Consider the following 20807-nt stretch of genomic DNA (forward strand, 5'->3'; position numbering starts at 1 on the left):
ACTACTTACCAGGGTTAAAAAGCACCTCCTCCCCACCTAGCTTCAAATTCCCAAACTCACTCTTTGCTGTCTCACTCTGGCTGTGTCCTCTCTGGCTCACTGGGAGCGAGTTACAAGTTGCTCTTTTAAATTGGCCTGAGTTGCCTCCCCCCCCCACCTGCTTTTCGATCAAAGTAGATTAAGGTGACTGACACTTAACTGCCAACCAGTTATGTGAGTGGGTGGGGCAGCCCTTGGTAACCTTCACTGCACAATTCTAGATTAATTTAAACTTCTGAAATTTAAAAAGGAACAGTCTTACCGATTGGATTCAATTCCCACCTAGCTTCAAATTCCCAAACTCACTCTTTGCTGTCTCACTCTGGCTGTGTCTTCTCTGGCTCACTGGGAGAACTCTTGCTCATGTTGGCTTTTATACCTGTTTTTAATCTTAACACCTTGATCAGTAACCTCTCCTAAGTTATTTTTCCTCTTAACTTTTCCCCTAATTTTTCTTATTGTTGAACCCATATCTTTATGTAACAACCTGCCGCGTTGCTTTCCATTTATGTTTTTACTGCCCATTTTATTCCTTTTAGTATTACTGGGCCTATTCACTGAGCTGCCCTCAGTCACTGTACCTTGTACTGTTGCCCTTTTTGATTTTTGACTATGGCTTCTCTGCCTTACACTTTCCCCCTTACTGCCTTTTGTTTCTGTCCCTGTTTTACAACCTTCCGACTTCCTGCATTGGTTCCCACCCCCCTGCCACTTTAGTTTAAACATTCCCCAACCGCTCTAGCAAATAGCCCTCCTAGGACATCAGTTCCAGTTCTGCCCAGGTGCAACCCATCCAGTTTGTACAGGTCCCACCTCCCTCAGAACAGGTCCCAATGCCCCAGGAATCTGAAACCCTCCCCCTGGCACCATCCCTTCAGCCACGTATTCATCCTATATATCCTGTGATTTCTACTCTGACTCGCACGTGGCACCGGTAGTAATCCTGAGATCACTACCTTCGAGGTCCGATTTCTTAACTTCCTTCCTGGCTCCCTGTAGTCTACTTTTAGGACCTCATCCCTCTTTTTTTACCTATGTTGTTTGTACCGATGTACCACGACCACTGGCTGTTTACCCTCCCCCTCCAGAATGTCCTGTACCCGCTCCGAGACGTCCTTGACCCTAGCATCAGGGAAGCAAAATACCATCCTGGAGTCTTGTTTGCGGCCACAGAAACGCCGGTCTATTCCCCTTACAATTGAATCCCCTATAACTATTGCACTGCCACACGTATTACCCCTTCCGTATACAGCAGAACCAACCGTGGTGCCACAGGTTTGGCTGTTGCTGTTAGGGGCTGTTTAGCACAGGGCTAAATCGCTGGCTTTGAAAGCAGACCGAGGCAGGCCAGCAGCACGGTTCAATTCTCGTACCAGCCACCCAGAACAGGCGCCGGAATGTGGCGACTAGGGGCTTTTCACAGTAACTTTATTTGAAGCCTACTTGTGACAATAAGTGATTTTCATTTCATTTCATTTCCCCGGAGAGACCATTCCCCTCAACAGTATCCAAAGCGGTATATCTGTTCTGCAGGGGAAAGGCCACAGGAGACTCCTGCACTACCTGCCTCGCTCTCTTGCTCTGTCTGGTGGTGACCCATTCCCTTCCTGCCTGCGGAGTCTGAGCCTGCGGTGTGACCACCTCTCTATATGTGCTATCCATGATACTCTCCGACTCGCGGATGCTCCACAGTGTCCCCAGCTGCCGCTCCAGCTCTGAAACTCGAGCTTCCAGGAGCTGTAACTGGAGACACTTCCTTCACACATGCTGACCCTGGGGACTGGAACTGTTACCAGCCTGCCACATGGAGCAAGAGGAGCAGACGAAGCCTTGGAGCTGTCCGGCCATGATTTTATTCCTTTAAATTAAACTTTTGAAATTAAACTTTAGAAAGATGTTTTTGTGTTGGAATATATCCAATCTCCTGTATACTATTTAGTTAGCTTTATCCCTGAGTATTTATCTTGCTTGATCTGACAACAAATTAAATAAGTTATTTAATTAAAATTTAAAAAGTTATTTAAATCAACTTAAAAATAGTAATTTAAATCAACCCAAAATAGTTATTTAAGTGAGATTTAAAAATTTAAAAATAGTAATTCAAATCAACTTAAAAATAGTAATTCAAATCAAATTAAAACGAGTAACTCCACAAATATTCAAATTTAGCCCAGTCTGCTTTTCAGCCAATCAGGTCACAGTCTCCTGTGACGTCACTTTACCGGGGTTTTTTCAATTTTGAAATAAACAAACAAGTGTCCCGCGCAGGTCCGCTCCCGGAAGGTAAGTGAAGGCCTCGAGCCTGGCGCTGCCTTTATCCACTCCCCGACAGCAGTGTGCCGCGCAGGCCCGCTCCTCTCTGCTCCCGAAAACAACCTCTCTAAATGTCGGATGTCGGAAAGACCAAGGAACTGATCGGCTTCAGGAAGCGTAGCACGAGACACACTCCCATCTGCATCAATGGCTCCGAAGTGGAGATGGTCGATAGCTTTAAGTTCCTGAGGGTCACCATCAATAGTCTGTCCTGGTCCATTCACGTTGATGCAACAGTCAAGAAAGCCCAACAACGTCTCTACTTCCTACGGAAGCTAAAGAAATTTGGCGTGCCTGCATCGACTCTCACAAACTTCGACAGATGTGCGATAGAGAGCATCCAATCCAGCTGCATTACAGCCTGGTATGGCAACTGCTCGGTCCGAGATCGCAAGAAACTGCAGTGTGGTGAACTCAGCCCAACACATCACGCAAGCCTGCCACCCCCACATTGATTCTGTGTACACCTCCCGCTGCCTCAGGAAGACAGACAGCATTATCAGAGACTTCTCCCACCCAGGCATTGCCTGCTTCCAGACCCTTCCATCAGGCAGAAGGTACAGAAGTCTGAAGACCCGCACATCCAGACATAGGAACAGCTTCTTCCCCACAGCTACGACTCCTCCTCGGACTGATCTGTTCTCTGTAAGAACACTATTCACGACGCCCTATGCTGCTCTTGCTCATGTATTTGCTTTGTTTGGTCCCTTGTTCCGCACTGTAACCAATCACTGTTTGTCGATGTACCATTTGTCAATGTACTCTGTTGATTATTCTTTTTGTCTACTATGTACGTACTGTGTACGTTCCCTCGGCCGCAGAAAAATACTTTTCACTGTACTTCGGTACATGTGACAATAAATCAAATCAAAATATATATTGTTAATCCCCAGTACACTCGAAGCGTAAAATGCATTGTCAGAAACAGAGGTAGAAACAGAAGTTATAATAACTACCGAACAAAAACAGATAAGTACTTGCGAAATAATTTTTTTGATGTTGTGTATGTTTGGAATGAAATAAACTTTTGGCGGGCATGGGACTAAGTGGAGGAACTTGTAGAGACACAATGGGCCACCTTCTGTATTGTAAATATAATTCTAAATTTGCAAAGCTTTCAATTTATTCTGAGCTAACCAGAGATAAAGGAAGATTCAGCCCTCTTACGTTCCATGGTACAACATTTGAATTTTACAAATTGGACCATTTTTCCAGATATGTTGTTTTCAGGTATTTTTTATTCTTTCACAGGATGCAGCCATCCAGTATTTCTTTCCCAAATCGAATTGCCTTAAACTGAGTGGTTTGCTAGACTGTTCACTGGGCAGTTAATGCTGTTGGTCTGGAGTCGCATGTCGGCCAGACTGAGCAAGGTTGGCAAATTTCCTTCCCTACCAGACACTGCTGTAAAGATGGATTTGTATGGCAATCAATGAGCATTTCATGATCACCATTGCTGAGGCCAGCTTTATATTCCAAATGTATTCATTGAACTTAAATTCTTCTGGTTGCCCATGGTAGGATCGGACCCCTGCTCAGAACATTAAGCTGCACCTGTATACCAGTCCAGTGACATTACCACAACACAACCATCTCCCCCTTAATCGAGTAACAAAATATATGCGGATTACATCGTAGGATAAAGAGAAGCTTCTAAAATCATTAATGATCTTCCCCCTCAATGAGAACAATACTTTGACAACTTTTCACAGTAACTTTAGTGCAGTGTTATTGTAAGCCTACTTGTGACACTAATAAAAAAATTATTATTCAATGAAACAAAATCAGATCATGAATTTGTGAAATGCTATCACAGTTGAATAGGTTCAGGAAGCAACAAGATACATTTCTGTAGAGAAATGACTCGCAGGATGCAAGAGACAGTAGTAAAAGTGACACCAAAACACTCCTCAGAATGCATTCCGGGAGGGGGGGGGGGGCACGGTTAGCACTGCTGCCTCACGGCGCCGAAGACCCGGGTTCGATCCTGGCTCCGGGTCACTGTCCGTGTGGAGTTTGCACATTCTCCCAGTGACTGCCTGGGTCTCACCCCCACAACCCAAAGATGTGCAGGGTAGGTGGATTTTCATGCTAAATTGCCCCTTAATTGGAAACAATAATTGGGTACTTCAAATTTAAAATATATTTAAAAATCAAGAAAAATATTTATTATAAATGTATTCCTAAAAATTGTGAGGTGAAGTCCAACTTCAAGTGCACCACTATTGCCTTCTCAGGGTAGAGCATCCCTCAAAATGCAACATTCCTTGATTTGAACTCATGTGGATGAATACAACAGTGATCAAAACAAAAAAGGTTCCCATTTACATTTCCCTTTTGACAAAGAGTCATCCAGACTTGAACCGTTAACTTTGTTCTCTACCCAGTTTCCACCAGGCCTGCTGAGACTTTCCAGCATTTTCTGTTTTGTTTCCCACTTAAATAGTTCCTTATTTCTCCGAAACATGAATAACCTTCAAACAATTACTTAGCTCGGTAATGTAGCAACCGTTTTACATGTAGCAATATTTTACAAAACAGCAACGAGGTGAATAATCAGTTAATGTTTGCTTTGCTGGCTGTTACGTTGTGAGGCTAATGTTAGTTGGGCCATTGGCTGCACTCACTGGTCACATAGGATCTTCCCAATGTGCAGCTGATCAAGCAGACGGCACATCAGTTTAATCCCATCTGGAAGATGATCCTTGATAACGCTCCCTCAGCACGTCCAAGACTACTGCACGGTTTATTCGCTTCTGTGCTCGCCAAACACGACCTTTCTCCCATTCATGATAACGAATGGGAAATTTTGAGCTGCGAAGTGTGGCATGCCTGGAGTCGGGCAGGAACTCCATACTTCTAATTCAGAGCCAAACTGCCAACACCTGAGTCACATTGACGTTCAATCAGTTCATAAAAATGAGCTTTGCGTGAGAAATGTATTACACCTCACTTCAACTGAGCAAGATCAATTTTGAATGAATTTCACTTTTAAGTGGTAAAAAAAAAAGAGGTAAAACAAGCAAAAAATAATGAACTTTTAATACAAAAGCAAAATTTGTTTTTGAATGTGTTGGGGAGTCAAAATGGTCATGGACTGGCACTTCAGGTGTCGTCAAGACAGTTCGTTAGGAACAAAAATGTATTTCTTGATATAAAGAGACACTATGGACAGGGGTTGCAGCCCTAGGTTGCCCTGGAGCAGCAGCAACCCCCCACCCCCCCCCCCCCCCCCCCCCCCCACACTCAAGTCATTACATGTTTACTACATGGTTTCCAGGTGTATTCTGCCCAAGAGAGGTTTCCACCCTCTGGAGTGATCATCCGCTCCCATTCCCTATTGATCCCTCAAGCCAGGTGACCCTTTTATGCTGTGCTCTCTTGAAGAGACAGACACCACAATCACTACAAAGAATTGAAGCAAATACTTTAAATGGAAGTCGTGGCTCCGTTGTTAGGACCAGTGCAAGAACTAAACATTATGGATGCTAGAAATATGTATCCAAAACAGAAATTGTTGGACATGCGCAGACGGTCTGCCAGCATCTGTGGAGAGAAGAAAACAAGAGTTCATGTTTCAGGTCGATAACCTTACCTCAGAACAAAGGTCATTCCTTAACTCTGTTTCTCTCTCCACAGATAATGCCTGACCTGGTGAATAAAAATTAAATGTTTCTTCCCTTCATCCCATATCCAAAGAAAGTATTACTAACCATAATCAAGAACTTCATCTCTCTGGTGAACGCTGTGTTGTATGTAGCAATACGTATTGTTGCTTTAAAAGATATGAAATGATTGCAGCATATATAGCCCACGCCCAGTTTGACAATTATGAAAAACTGATTTTTCCTGGGAAAGCGCCAACATCAAATGCTGTGAGGTCGTCACCCACATATCCACAATAAGGCCATGGGCGGAATCTTACCAGAATTTTGCAAAGTATCTGGCTCAGACTGAAAACTGGCAGCACAGTGGCACAGTGTTTAGCACTGGCAGCACGGTGGCACAGTGTTTAGCACTGCTGCTTCAAACGCCAGGGACCCGGGTTCAATTCCGGCCTCAGGTGACTGTCTTTGTGGAGTTTGCACTTTCTCCCACGTCTGCGTGGGTTTCCTCCCACAGTCCAAAGATGTGCAGGTTAGGTGGACTGGCCATGCTAAATTGCCATTGTGTCCAAAAAGATTAGGAGGCGTGACTTGGTCACAGGGATGGGGTGGCAGTGTGGGCCTAGGTAGGGTACGCTTTCCAAGGGTCGGTGCAGACTTGATGGGCTGAATGGTCTCCTTCTGCACTGTAGGGATGCTATGATTCTATGAACTGTCCAGTTGCACAGACTAGTCTTTTCTCCAGATCTTGAGCCTCGTTAAAGAAAAAAAATGAGTGGGTGTGGTTTACACTCTGACAGGGTGGGGTCTGATTGAGGCGGAACCGGTTCCTGAGATTGGGGTGCCATCTTTAAAAGGTGCCCCAAGCCGGGGCAGCACGGTGGCACAGTGGTTAGCATTGCTGCCTACGGCGCTGAGGACCCAGGTTCGAATCCCGGCCCTGGGTCACTGTCTGTGTGGAGTTTGCACGTTCTCCCCGTGTCTGCGTGGGTTTCGCCCCCACAATCCAAAGATGTGCAGGTTAGGTGGATTGGCCACGCTAAATTGCCCCTTAATTGGAAAAACTAATTGGGTACTCTAAATTTATTTTTTTTTTTTTTAAAAAGTGCCCCAAGCAATACTGAAACCTAATAGCCCCAAGCCCCCTAATAGCCCCCACCACGGAGGTATTCGGAGGCCCCCCCCAGCACCCTCAGCCCACAATCATCATCAGTATACCCCCCCCCTCGACAATAATCGCATGGATACCACACCCTCCACAATCATCGCCACCAATACACCCATCCCCCATCCTGTCTGCTCCCCCCACCACAAAAAATGAACCCCCCTCCCCCACATGGGGCTCCTACTAGGCCCCACCCCTGTCATTGACCCTGGCACGGGTAGCTACTGTGCTAACCTGACAGTGCCAGAGCACCGACTAGGCATGTCCCTCTCTCCCCAACCCCGGCCCCACCCCCTCTCCCAGGGGTTATACTCATCTCTGTGGCCCCAGAGAGTTTCCCTCGACTGATTCTCCTTTGTCTAAGCCTGTTGTGAACCTCGCCGACATGATGTCAAGCTGGTGAGGTGTGAATATTTAGTGAGGGGGCAATCATGTGGGGAGGGGGGTGGGAGTGCCCGTTAAAGATATTTAAATTAATTAAAGTCCATTTAAATGAGATTCCCACCCTTTTTGGGCGCGAACCTCATACGTTGCCACCGAGAGACGGGGGAAATCGGGAAACACAATCTCGTTTCCCTATTCTCTCCGGATTTTCCGGCCACGTCGCCAATCTCAGGCACGGCGAGTGCAGGCTTAAAATCACCCCCTGCTAGTCATTCTTATCCAGGCTGAACACAGGATGGAAGATCCGAGAGAATGAAAGGACCAGCTCCAGCAGCAATTAGCTACCTAAATTGCTGCACTGTCACTTCATGATACATGTGTTTACAGGGAGACCATCCGTTTTGATGGTCTTTCATTGCCATTAATCGATTTAAAAGTAAACAGTCTCGGTGAGTAATTTGATGTCAGTGAGATGGTTTTCCCACAGATCAATGCCTTTGTTAGTCAGAAATAATGCCAAGGAAACTTGCCAGAGAGAAAATAAGCGCTCATATTTAGCCAGCACTGAATACAGGCACAGGGGGCAGGATTCTCCGACCCACCGCCGGGTCGGAGAATTGCCGGGGGCGGCGTGAATCTCGCCCGCCGCTCCGATGCCGGCTGCCGAATTCTCCGGCGCCGGTTTTCAGGCGGGGGCGGGGATCACGTCACGCCGGTCGGGGGGGCGTTGGCAGCGCCCCCCCCCCCGGCAATTCTCCAGGCCCCGGTGGGCCAAGCGTTCCTGGCCAGTCCCACCGGCGTGATATGGACATGGTCCATCCCGGCGGTACCTGGCTTGTCGGCCGTTTAGGCGGGTCCTCGGGGGCATCCGGCCCCGGGGGTGGGGGCCCCACGGTGGCCTGACCCGCGATCGGAGCCCACCGAACTGCGGGCACGCCTGTGTCGTGGGGGCACTCTTTCCTTCCGTGCTGGCCTCTGTAAGGCTCCGCGATGGCCGGCGCGGAGAAGAAACCCCCTGCGCATACGCAGGAAACACGCCGGCGGTTCTGTGCATGTGCCAACTCGCGCCAGCTGGTGGCAGCCCTTTGGCACCAGTTGGCGCAGCGCCAACCCCTCCAGCGCCGACCTAGCCCCTGGAAGTGCAGAGCATTCCGCAACTTCCAGGCAGCCCGATGCCAGAGTGGTTCACTCCGCTCTTGCCGCCGGCACGGGCCGCCACGCCAATTCCGGGAGAATCCCGGCCAGGGTCTATCAATAATCATTGTATCATGTTAACAGCAGCCCACTGAAAGGTGGCTATTAGGTTTGAAGTTTAGTACATAATAAATTTATCTATAAATTATGTCTCAATGTCAGAGCTTCTGCAGTAGAATCCCTACCTGGGTGAGGATTGTTGTGTCACATGAATGTTGGTATTTTTCTCTTTCTTGGACCGTTCGCTTTTCTATCTTTTCCCGTTCAGTTTTCTGTTTTCGATCAGCTCCCTTCGGCTTTAAAAACACAGACTCATCACAACCATGCTCAGTTGTTACTGGAACCCAGGATCTAGTCAAACCTCCTGTCTTTACAACATACCAAACAAACGTCAAGACAAACACAATCCTTCCACTCAACCATGAGGAAAGCTATCCACCCAATTCAGTAATATTCCTGAAACAATATCCTGTAAAGTGTATTCAGGGTCTAGTTAGACCAGATTCCGGAAAGGGAGAAAAGAATAAGGGTTATGGCGAGTTAAGATGGATTCTAGAGCTGGGTTGGCTGAATATAGGGCGGAATTCTCCCATGGCCCCGCCAGTGGGTTCAATGGCGGGTAGCGGGGAGTTTAGAATTTGGCAGGAGTTCGACAATCGAATTTCCTGCTAGATCGCCCGTTGATGCCAGCCGTGGCGCAGGAATCCCACTGGAGGTCGGCATGAAACTGATTTGCATCATAGAATCTCTGCACAAGTGAGGCCATTCAGCCCATTGAGTCTGCACTGACCCTTGGAAAGGGTACCTACCTAGGCCCATGCCCCGACCCTTTCCCCGTAACCTAGTCACCCGACCTAACCTTTTTTGGACACAAAGGGGCAATTTACCATGGCCAATCCTCCTAACCGGCACATCTTTGGACTGTGGGAGCAAACTGGAGCACCCGGAGGAAACCCACGCAGACACGGGGAGAACGAGCAAACTCCACATAGACAGTCACCTGAGGCCGAAATTGAACCTGGCTGCCTGGCGTTGAGGCAGCAGTGCTAACCCCTGTGCCACTGTGCCGCCCTTAATTAAGTAATTGCCATTCTGCCAATGGGATGCAGATGAAGGCCTGACCAGGATCTTCTCCCCATTCCTGATTTGCCATGACTACAGCGGGAAAAGACACCAGGTCAGAGCACCATCTGGAACAATGTGGTGTGCAGAAGTCAGCACTCACCCTAACAATGCCTGTAATAATAATAATCTCTTATTCCCACAAGTAGGCTTCAATGAAGTTACTGTGAAAAGCCCTAGCCGCCACATTCCAGCACCTGTTTGTGGCTGCCTGTTTGGAGGCCGCCAATAACCTTGGAGCCGGGAACACCACAGCAATGGATGGGGAGGGGGGAGCATCTGCAGGTGGACCTTCCCGAACCCGTATCATCGAGGAAGTCCATCTTCCCACCTCAGTGTGTCCCCCCAGATCCACCTTCTTTTTTCTTCAATGGTGGGTCAGTGATGTTGGCACCTTTTCAATATGGCAGCCCCCCAAAACCACAGACGTTGGTGTTTTTTTACTGACCTCCACAGCGGGAAAAACTCCACCTTCCTGCCCCACCACAGGACTTAGTCCTGGATGGGAGAATTCTGCCCATAGATACTTAGAAAATAGGAACAGGAGTAGATCATTTGGCTCTGCTCCAACATTCAATATGATCATGGCTGATATTCTATTTCAGTGCTTGAATCCGACACGCTTCCCATTCTCGTTGACACCTTCTCTAATACAATTTTTTATGATCCTAAATAACACATACAATGTATTTAGGCTTTTGAAGCGAATATTGTTTCCAAGAAATGTAATATGACTGATAGCTCCCATTGTGAAAATCTTGGCACAATTCGCCAGTCAATATTGCTCATGAATCAGCTGTTGAGGAATATACGATCACTGTTTGGGGGCAGGGAGGGGCTGCGAGAGAGAGAGAGAGAGAGAGAGAGAGAGAGAGAGAGAGAGAGAGAGAGAGAGAGAGAGAGAGGGGGGGGGGGGGGGGACCTGTACCTCATCGCCACTCAGCATGGCAAAGATTGGAGCTTCCTATCCATAATGAGAGGGGGCTGGTTAGCAGAGATCACGGGATGGTTCAGAATACTGGCAACAGTGGCGGGGGCTTCCTGTTCCTGCCGAGGTGGGATTTGGACCTGCCAGCTGACTCTATCCCAGGCAGTGGAAGGCAAAGGCAAACCACCACTGGACAATTTGCCAAGGAAACAGCTCAGGCTGAAGCGCCAGCAGACAACGGGCCAGGGACCCGTCTTTGGGCAGAGAGCACACATGCTGAACATACTGAGGCCGACCAGCATTAATATGATTAATGACGGCACAAAAGAAAGGAGCACGATGTGAAGGGTTGCTTCAAAAATGCGTTTGTTTTCAGCTGATCAACAATTACTTCAATATTCAGAACAAGGCTTTGGCGCTCAGCAAATGACTTAGCTCATACCTTGAACACTTTAATCTGGCAACTTGCAGAATGCAGATGTTCTGTACATTCACCATTCTCATTTTGTTTGAAGGTGTCAATCTGGATCCTGAAGGGAACTCCCTTCTCCCCACCGTGTTTCCTGGGGGTGAACTCAGTACTGATACAATGAACCTAAAATCAATATTTGAAACATATTAAACACTGGTGAGGACACATCCTGGATGTCTTCAGGGTATCCATTTTCAGACACTATTACACTAGCAGGACTTAAGAGAAATGTGATCAGAATGATTCTGAAACTTGTTACCAAGTCACGGCAAGGCTCAAACTGGCCTTCAGGTCCAAGAGGAAGAGACAATGGGTGTCACTTGAATGGCCAGCACGAATTATCCATCCCCAATTGCCCTTTAGAAGGTGGTGGAGAGCTGCTTTCTTGGACCTCTGAAGCCATGTGATGTAGGTACAACCACTGTGCTTTTAGGGAAGGAGTTCCAGGATTTTGGGGGCAGTGAAAGAACGGTGATAAAGTTCCAAGTCAGGACGGGATGTTGCTTGGAAGGGGTACCTGAAGATAGTAATACTCCCATTCACTTTCTGTCCTTTGACTTCTACAGGTCGTATGCTTAGAGGGTGCTGTCGAAGGAGCCTTGATGAGTTCATGCAGCGCATCTTGTAGATGGGACACACTGTTGCCACTGTGCATCAGTGGGTGGAGGGAGTGATGATTAAGTAGTGCAACGAGCGGGAATCAGGCAGGCACTTTTGTCCTGGATGGTGTCAAGCTTCTTGAGTTTTGTTGGAGCCGCACTCATCCAAGCAAATGGAGAGTATTCCATCGCACTCTTGACTTGTGCCTTGAAGATGGTGGATTTGGGGAGTCAGGAAGTAAGTTACTCTCCACCGGATTCCCAGCCTCTGACCTACTCTAGTGGCCACTAGTGGTCCAGTTCAGTTTTTGGTCAATGGTATCCCCCAGGATGTTGATGGCGGGGAATTCAGGATGGTAATGCCGTTGAATGTCAAGGTGAAGTGATTATACTCTCTCTTTTTTAGGTGGTCATTGCATCACGTGAATGTTACTTGTCAGTTATCAGCAGAAGCCTGAAAAGTCCAGGTCTTGCTGCAGGAAGACACAACTGCTTCATTATCTGAGGAGACACTAATGTGACTGAACATGATCCAGAGTTCTAAAACAAACAGTACCAGGTGTAGATGTTAATTGTGTTAACAAGTTAGCTGAATGGGACCGTGAGTTCAGAAATCAAAGACACAGGCATCAAATTAATAAACTTAAAGCAAAGCAGGAGTTCACAGCGGTTCCTGTTTCTCCTCTCTCCCCACTCAGCATTTTATTTGATGTGGAGATGCCGGCATTGGACTGGGGTGAGCACAGTACGAAGTCTTACAACACCAGGTTAAAGTCCAACAGGTTTGTTTCAAATCACTAGCTTTCGGAGCACTGCTCCTTCCTCAGGTGAATGAAGAGGTTGGTTCCAGAAATATATATATATATATATATAGACAAAGTCTTATAGCCAAGTTCCACACACATGAGTACGGCCTCAACCGGGACCTTGGATTCATGTCGCATTACATTCACCCCCCACCATCTGGCCTGGGCTTGTGAAATCCTACCAACTGTCCTGGCTTGAGACAATTCACACCCCTTTAACCTGGGGTTACCCCTATCTCTGGATCTGTAAAGACTTAATTACCTGCAAATGCTCGCATTCAAAGCATTGTCTTGCATCTTTGACTTTGTCTACATATATGTTTCTGGATCATACCTAGTGATTTGAAACAAACCTGTTGGACTTTAACCTGGTGTTGTAAGGCTTCTTACCATTGTATTTGAGACTGTGATACAGACTGTAGCAGTGAGGTAGTCACTTCACCTGAACAAAAACAGAAGTCCTTTTGGCAGGATCCCAAAGAAATTCAATCGTATTTAGCTGTGTTGGATTTGCTCGAGGATCCACGATGCCAACTGACAGAGGTATGTCTGTGAAAGGTTAAATTTTATAATCAGTTTGAAGATGACTTTCAGGGCAGTGAGACACAGGGTGCACTTCTTTCTACCCCGCACCATGCAAAGTACAAACAGCGAGCACACACAACATTTATGCAGGGATCAGCTAGGATTTAGCGTGACATATCCTCATCTGCAATCAGGCACCAAGGCGGAATAACAATCTCTTACAGACTTCAATTGAGAATTAGCTTGTTGCTAAAAGGGTTACCCTTTATCTGATAAATATACAAAACCATTGTCAGAGTAGCCTCTTGAAATCCTAGGATTCTCTGGGAGGCCAGGGAAGAGATTGCTGGACCTTTGGCTTTGATTTTTATGTCATCATTGGCTACAGGAATAGTGCCAGAGGACTGGAGGACAGCAAATGTGGTCCCTTTGTTCAAAAAGGGGAGCAGAGACAACCCCGGCAACTATAGACCGGTGAGCCTCACGTCTGTAGTGGGTAAAGTCTTGGAGGGAATTATAAGAGACAAGATTTATAATCATCTAGATAGGAATAATATGATCAGGGATAGTCAGCATGGCTTTGTGAAGGGTAGGTCATGCCTCACAAACCTTATTGAGTTCTTTGAGAAGGTGACTGAATAGGTAGACGAGGGTAGAGCAGTTGATGTGGTGTATATGGATTTCAGCAAAGCGTTTGATAAGGTTCCCCACGGTAGGCTATTGCAAAAAATACGGAGGCTGGGGATTGAGGGTGATTTAGAGATGTGGATCAGAAATTGGCTAGCTGAAAGAAGACAGAGGGTGGTGGTTGATGGGAAATGTTCAGAATGGAGTACAGTACACAAGGATCTGTTCTGGGGCCGTTGCTGTTTATCATTTTTATCAATGACCTAGAGGAAGGCGCAGAAGGGTGGGTGAGTAAATTTGCAGACGATACTAAAGTCGGTGGTGTTGTCGATAGTGTGGAAGGATGTAGCAGGTTACAGAGGGATATAGATAAGCTGCAGAGCTGGACTGAGAGGTGGCAAATGGAGTTTAATGTAGAGAAGTGTGAGGTGATTCACTTTGGAAGGAATAACAGGAATGCGGAATATTTGGCTAATGGTAAAGTTCTTGAAAGTGTGGATGAGCAGAGGGATCTAGGTGTCCATGTACATAGATCCCTGAAAGTTGCCACCCAGGTTGATAGGGTTGTGAAGAAGGCCTATGGAGTGTTGGCCTTTATTGGTAGAGGGATTGAGTTCCGGAGTCGGGAGGTCATGTTGCAGCTCTACAGAACTCTGGTACGGCCACATTTGGAGTATTGCGTACAGTTCTGGTCACCGCATTATAGGAAGGACGTGGAGGCTTTGGAGCGGGTGCAGAGGAGATTTACCAGGATGTTGCCTGGTATGGAGGGAAAATCTTATGAGGAAAGGCTGATGGACTTGAGGTTGTTTTCGTTGGAGAGAAGAAGGTTAAGAGGAGACTTAATAGAGGCATACAAAATGATCAGGGGGTTGGATAGGGTGGACAGTGAGAGCCTTCTCCCGCGGATGGATATGGCTGGCACGAGGGGACATAACTTTAAACTGAGGGGTAATAGATATAGGACAGAGGTCAGAGGTAGGTTCTTTACGCAAAGAGTCGTGAGGCCGTGGAATGCCCTACCTGCTACAGTAGCGAACTCGCCAACATTGAGGGCATTTAAAAGTTTATTGGATAAACATATGGATGATAATGGCATAGTGTAGGTTAGATGGCTTTTGTTTCGGTGCAACATCGTGGGCCGAAGGGCCTGTACTGCGCTGTATTGTTCTATGTTCTATGTCTACATGTCAGCATTGTGATATCTTACCACTCAGGTTAAATTGATCATGTTAATACAGGTTTAGTTGAGTAGGCTGGCAGTCACAACCACGTTATGCACTCGGCTCCAAGAAGCAGCCGTGGTAGTTTCCCAGGTTTGCTTAGCCGATTATCTTTGAACTAACTGTAAAGAAATATCATATTTTCCTAATATCCTTGCGGTATACTGTGAAACAGGTGTGTGTGTGTGTTTGACAAAATAATTCAACTGAAGGCAGTCAAGGTTAAAAACAAATATTTTGAAGTGGAGGTGAACAAAGCTAAGATGGGATATCAGTGAACAGCATGATTAGAAATTTGCATTAGAAGATACGGGGCAGAATTGAAGTTTAGCTATTGTTTTTCAAAAGGATAATTTACAATGGCAAGGATCATAGATGAGTAAAGCAAAATATTACATTTATTTTTATCCAAACGTAGTGGCCACAAAACAACAGGAAAGATCTTGTATACTCTGGAAAGGGGATTTCCAAAGAAATTTCAGCGCAATGGTTTAAACATGAAAGAGGACAAGCGTATTTAGAGAGAGATTGGCAGCTATATTTGGAGGACTGACCATAATAACCTGAAGAATGTGCCATGCTTAGAGAAAGCTGCGAAAGAAGCACAGTGAGTCCGAGCCAACCACACAGACTAGTTTTGTCTGCAAGGTTCTTTAAAATATTTCTACTCAAGGCATTTTAACATCTGTAAGGTTTTGACACAAGTCTCAGTTCTCCGTTATAAAATGAGAGAAAGATGCCTTGCGAAATGCTTCCCTTATAACAGCCGTGGATATCTGGTGGTATCCTTACTGGGATTTTTTAAGATTAAAAATCAATAGAGACTGTTGCCTGCAAAGGGTGTTTAACTCTGAGTTTAACACAGCAGAAATATTTTGGGAAAAGTTAGTAGAACGGTTTTTAATTTTGTAAATATAATCTTGTATGTTTAAGTTTTATTTTATTTTTGTTAATGTTTTAATTTAATACTTAAAATGTCCAAAACTGGTTTTGCATCTCTTGCTCCTGACTTCCATGCAAATACTTCCTCGTAATACAATACAAATTGCAAAATTGTTGTGCTAGCTTGTCCAAGTTACCCTTGGGATTTGGGCAGCCCGGCAATTAGCACCTGCCATATCATAACAAAAACTTAATAAAGAATCTGCTCACCCATGTCCAGAATGCGGTCTCCTGGCCGACTCCATCTCCAGCCCTCCAGCTGTTGGTGCTCCATGTACTGCAAACGGCGATCATGAAAAACCACACGGATAATGCTCTACAAGACAATCTACAATTAACTGGATGTTACCGCAGAGGATTGAGAATTCTGCAGTATTGCTGTGCGCTCAAATGTCCAACAAAATGGAGAACACTCAGAAATTATCGTCTGGGATTTGGAATTATGGGCAGGATTTTTTGATGGCAGAGTTTCCTGCCCCACCACCCGAAAAGTCAGTGGGGAATGTGTCCTCCCTGTTCACAGCAGTCCCTCAGCTAATTAACCGTCCAAGCAGAAGTCCCCTCTCCGGGAGCTGCCAGCCAATCTGATTGACTGGCAGCTCTGGGGCAGGATTCTCCCCTACCCGGCAGGGCGGGCCGTACCGGTGCCGAGGAGTGGCATGAACCACTCCGGCGTTGGGCTGCCCGGAAGGTGCAGAATCCTACTCACCTTCAGGGGCCAGGCCAGCGGCAGTGGGGTTGGCGCTGCGCCAGCCGGACCCGAAGGGCCATCGCCCCCCCACCCCCCCCACCGAGGACCCCGCAGGCCACCCGCAGAGCCAGGTCCCGGCGAAAACGGGCGGCCACTCTGCCCATCTAGTCTAGGAACGGTTGCCACCGCCTGGAAAACCCTTGCACAGACCCTCGCAAGGCAAACTTTATCCTCTCCAGCTTAATGAACCCTGCCATGTCATTGATCCAAGCTTCCACACTAGGGGGCTTTGCATCTTTCCACAGTAACAAAATCCTCCGCCGGGCTACCAGGGACGCAAAGGCCAGAATACCGGCCTCTTTCGCCTCCTGCACTCCCGCCTCGTCCGATACCCCAAATAATGCTAATCCCCAGCTCGGCTTGACCCGGGCGTTCACCACCTTGGACATAGTCCTCTCAAAACCCCTCCAAAACCCATCCAGCGCCGGGCACGACCAGAACATATGGACGTGATATGTTGGGCTCCCCGAGCACTCCCACATCTGTCCTCCACCCCAAAGAAGCTACTCAACCTCACCCCTGTCATATGTGCTCTGTGAGTAACTTTAAATTGTATTAGGCTGAGCCTGGTGCAAGAGGATGAAGAGTTAGCCCTACTCAGGGCATCAGCCCACAGACCCTCATCTATCTCCTCCCCAAGCTCCTCCTTCCACTTGCCCTTTAACTCCTCCACCGAGGCCTCCTCCTCTTCCCGCAGCTCCTGATAAATCGCCGAAACTTTGCCTTCCCCAACCCATACAACCGAAATCACCCTGTCCTGAATCCCACGTGCCAGAAGCAGCGGGAATTCCCTCACCTGCTGCCTCACAAATGCCCTCACTTGCATGTACCTGAAAGCGTTTCCCGGGGGCAGCCCAAACTTCTCCAGCGCCCCCAGGCTCGCAAACGTGCCATCGATGTCCCCCATTCTTTTGATCCCTGCCCGATGCCAGCTCCGAAACCCCCCATCCATCCTTCCCGGGACGGACCTATGATTCTCCCGAATCGGGGGCCAAACCGAGGCTCCAACCTCGCCCCTGTGTCGCCTCCACTGCCCCCAGATCTTCAGCGTCGCCACCACCACCGGACTCGTGGTGTACCTAGTCGGCGAGAGCGGCAGCGGTGCCGTCACCAGCGCCCTCAGGCTCGTGCCCACACAGGACGCCATCTCTAGCCTCTTCCACGCCGCCCCCTCTCCCTCCATTACTCACTTTTGGATCATCGCCACATTGGCTGCCCAATAATAGCCACATAGATTCGGCAGCGCCAGCCCCCCCCCTATCCCTGCCACGCTCCAGAAACACCCTCTTCACCCTCGGGGTCTTATTCGCCCACACAAATCCCATGATGCTCCTGCTTACCCGTTTGAAAAAGGCCTTGGGGATCAAAATGGGAAAGCACTGGAACACAAAGAGCAACCTCGGAAGGGCCGTCATTTTGATCGACTGCACCCTTCCCGCCAGTGAGAGTGGCAGCATATCCTGAATGCACCACAAAGAGCTCACTCTTCCCTACGTTGAGTTTATACCCCGAAAAGTCCCCAAACTCCCTAAGGATCCGCCTGACCTCCGCCATCCCCTCCACTGGATCCGCAACATACAACAACAGGTCGTCGGCATACAGCGACACCCGGTGTTCCTCTCCCTCCCGAACCAATCCCCTCCATTTTTAGACTCCCTCAGTGCCATGGCCAATGGTTCAATTGCCAGTGCAAACAACAAGGGGGATAAGGGGCACCCCGGCCTCGTCCCCCGGTACAGCCGTAAGTACATTCTACCTCTGCCGGTTCGTAGCCACACTCGCCACAGGGGCTCTATATAGCAGCCTGACCCAACTGATGAACCCCTCCCCGAACCTCCGCAACACTTCCTAAAGATACTCCCACTCCACCCGATCAAAGGCCTTCTCCGCGTCCATAGCTGCCACTACCTCCGCTTCCCCCTCCACCGAGGGCATCATAATCACATTGAGGAGCCTCCGCACATCTGTGTTTAGCTGCCTACCCTTCACAAATACCGTCTGGTCCTCATGAATCACCCCCGGGACACAGTCCTCAATTCTCGTAGCCAGCACCTTCGCCAGCAACTTAGCGTCAACATTGAGGAGCGAGATCTGTTATACGACCCACATTGCAATGGATCCTTGTCCAGCTTCAAAATCAAAGAAATCAGCGCCCTGGATATTGTCGGGGGCAAGGTCCCCCCCCCTCCCTCGCCTTATTAAACGTCCTCACTAGCAATGGGCCCAGCAGGTCCACGTATTTCCTATAAAATTCAACCGGGAACCCATCCGGCCCCGGGGCCTTCCCCACCTGCATACTCCCCAATCCTTTAACCAGCTCCTCCAGCCCAATCGGCGCCCCCAAACCAGCCACCTGCTCCTCCTCCACCCTCGGGAACCTCAGCTGATCTAGGAATCGTCACATCCCCTCTTCCCCCGCTAGGGGCTCAGACCTGTACAGATCCCCATAAAAGTCCCGAAATACCTCGTTTATTCTCACCGCACCGTATTCCCCCCCTCCATCCCTAACTCCACCAATCTCCCTCGCTGCCTCCCTCTTACGAAGCTGATGTGCTAGCATCCGACTCGCCTTCTCCCCATACTCATACACCGCCCCTTGCTTTCCCCGTGGTCATCACGTCGAATTCCGTCTGGAGGTTCCGTCGCTCCCTAAGTAGCCCCTCCTCGGGGGCCTCTGCATGACTCCTGTCCACCCTTAAAATCTCCCCCACCAACCTCTCCCTCTCCTCTCTCTTCTCCCTGTGGGCCCTAATGGAGATTAGCTCTCCCCTGACCACCGCCTTCAACGCCTCCCAGACTACCCCCACCTGCACCTCCCCATTGTCGTTGGCCTCCAACTATCTTTCAATACCCCCCGCACCCGCCCGCACACCCCCTCATCCGCCAACAGTCCCACATCGAGGCGCCACAGTGGGCGCTGGTCCCTCTCCTCCCCCAACTCCAGCTCCACTCAATGCGGGGCGTAGTCCGAGATGGCTATGGCCGAATATTCCGTTCCCTCCACTTTCGGGATTAGCGCCATACTCAAGATGAAAAAATCAATCCGGGAATAGGCTCTATGTACGTGGGAAAAAATGGAAAATTCCCTGGCCAGCGGCCTGGCAAACCTCCATGGGTCCACTCCCCCCATCTGATCCATAAACCCCCTGAGCACCTTGGCCACAGCCGGCCTCCGACCCATCCTGTACCTAGAACGGTCCAGTGCTGGGTCCAGCACCGTGTTGAAGTCCCCCCCCATTATCAATCTTCCTACCTCCAGATCCGGGATCCGACCCAACATGCGTTTCATAAATCCGGCATCATCCCAATTTGCGGCATATACGTCCACCAGTACCACCTGCACCCCCTGCAACCTACCACTCACCATCACATAACGACCTCCATTATCCACTACAATATTCAGTGCCTCAAACGACACCCGCTTCCCCACCAGTATTGCAACCCCTCTGTTCTTCACATCCAGCCCTGAATGAAAGACCTGGCCTACCCATCCCTTTCTCAGCCTAACCTGATCTGCCACCTTCAGATGCGTCTCCTGGAGCATAACCACGTCTGCCTTCAGTCCCTTTAAGTGCGCGAGCACCCGGGCCCTCTTGACTGGCCCGTCCAGGCCCCTCACATTCCAAGTTATCAGCCGGATCAGGGGGCTACTCGCCACCACCCCCTGCCGACTAGCCATCTCCTTTTCTAGACCAGCCACGTGCCTGCGCCTCCCGCACCCTCCAGTCCCCCAGGCAGCGGACCCCTGCCCCGACTACCTCTCCTACTTCCAGCTCCCCTTTGGCCAATGCAGCAGCAACCCAGTTTCGGATAACAATCTATCTACATGAGGATGACACTTGATGTGGAAATGGGCCCACCCCCTCCCCCTCTTTCCACCAAAGGTGGTTGACCTGCTGGGCTCTTCCCCAGTCTCCCTTCATCTTTAAAATTGAGAGCAGGCAAGAAGCGGCCCTTAAGTGACCAATAATTAGTTACCGAAGGGTACCTGTTATGAAAGGCTGTCCTCGGCCTCACTAACCCCATGTAAAGTTGTGGACAGGTCGGGGCAGTGGCTGGAAGGCCACCCAGGGTATATTACAGTCTCCCCATCTGCAAACCCACTGGCAGGG

At 48.6% G+C, this 20807-nt stretch overlaps 1 protein-coding gene across 4 annotated transcripts in view; it reads right to left on the reverse strand.

Annotated features, from left to right (window-relative positions):
• The window catches only part of tfcp2l1 (transcription factor CP2-like 1), a 104458-nt gene that overhangs the window by 68281 nt on the left and 15370 nt on the right, over positions 1 to 20807 (reverse strand). For all 4 annotated transcript variants that reach the window (XM_072470247.1, XM_072470243.1, XM_072470234.1 and 1 more), the window contains exons 4-7: positions 16155 to 16260; positions 13070 to 13176; positions 11193 to 11345; positions 8886 to 8996 (exon numbers count right to left, since the gene is read on the reverse strand). In XM_072470247.1, the coding sequence (XP_072326348.1) occupies positions 8886 to 8996; positions 11193 to 11345; positions 13070 to 13176; positions 16155 to 16260 (477 nt within the window). The remainder of the gene's footprint in view (positions 1 to 8885; positions 8997 to 11192; positions 11346 to 13069; positions 13177 to 16154; positions 16261 to 20807) is intronic.

This window comes from Scyliorhinus torazame, chromosome 2 (genome assembly GCF_047496885.1).
Source record: "Scyliorhinus torazame isolate Kashiwa2021f chromosome 2, sScyTor2.1, whole genome shotgun sequence".
NCBI classification, from domain to species: domain Eukaryota; kingdom Metazoa; phylum Chordata; class Chondrichthyes; order Carcharhiniformes; family Scyliorhinidae; genus Scyliorhinus; species Scyliorhinus torazame.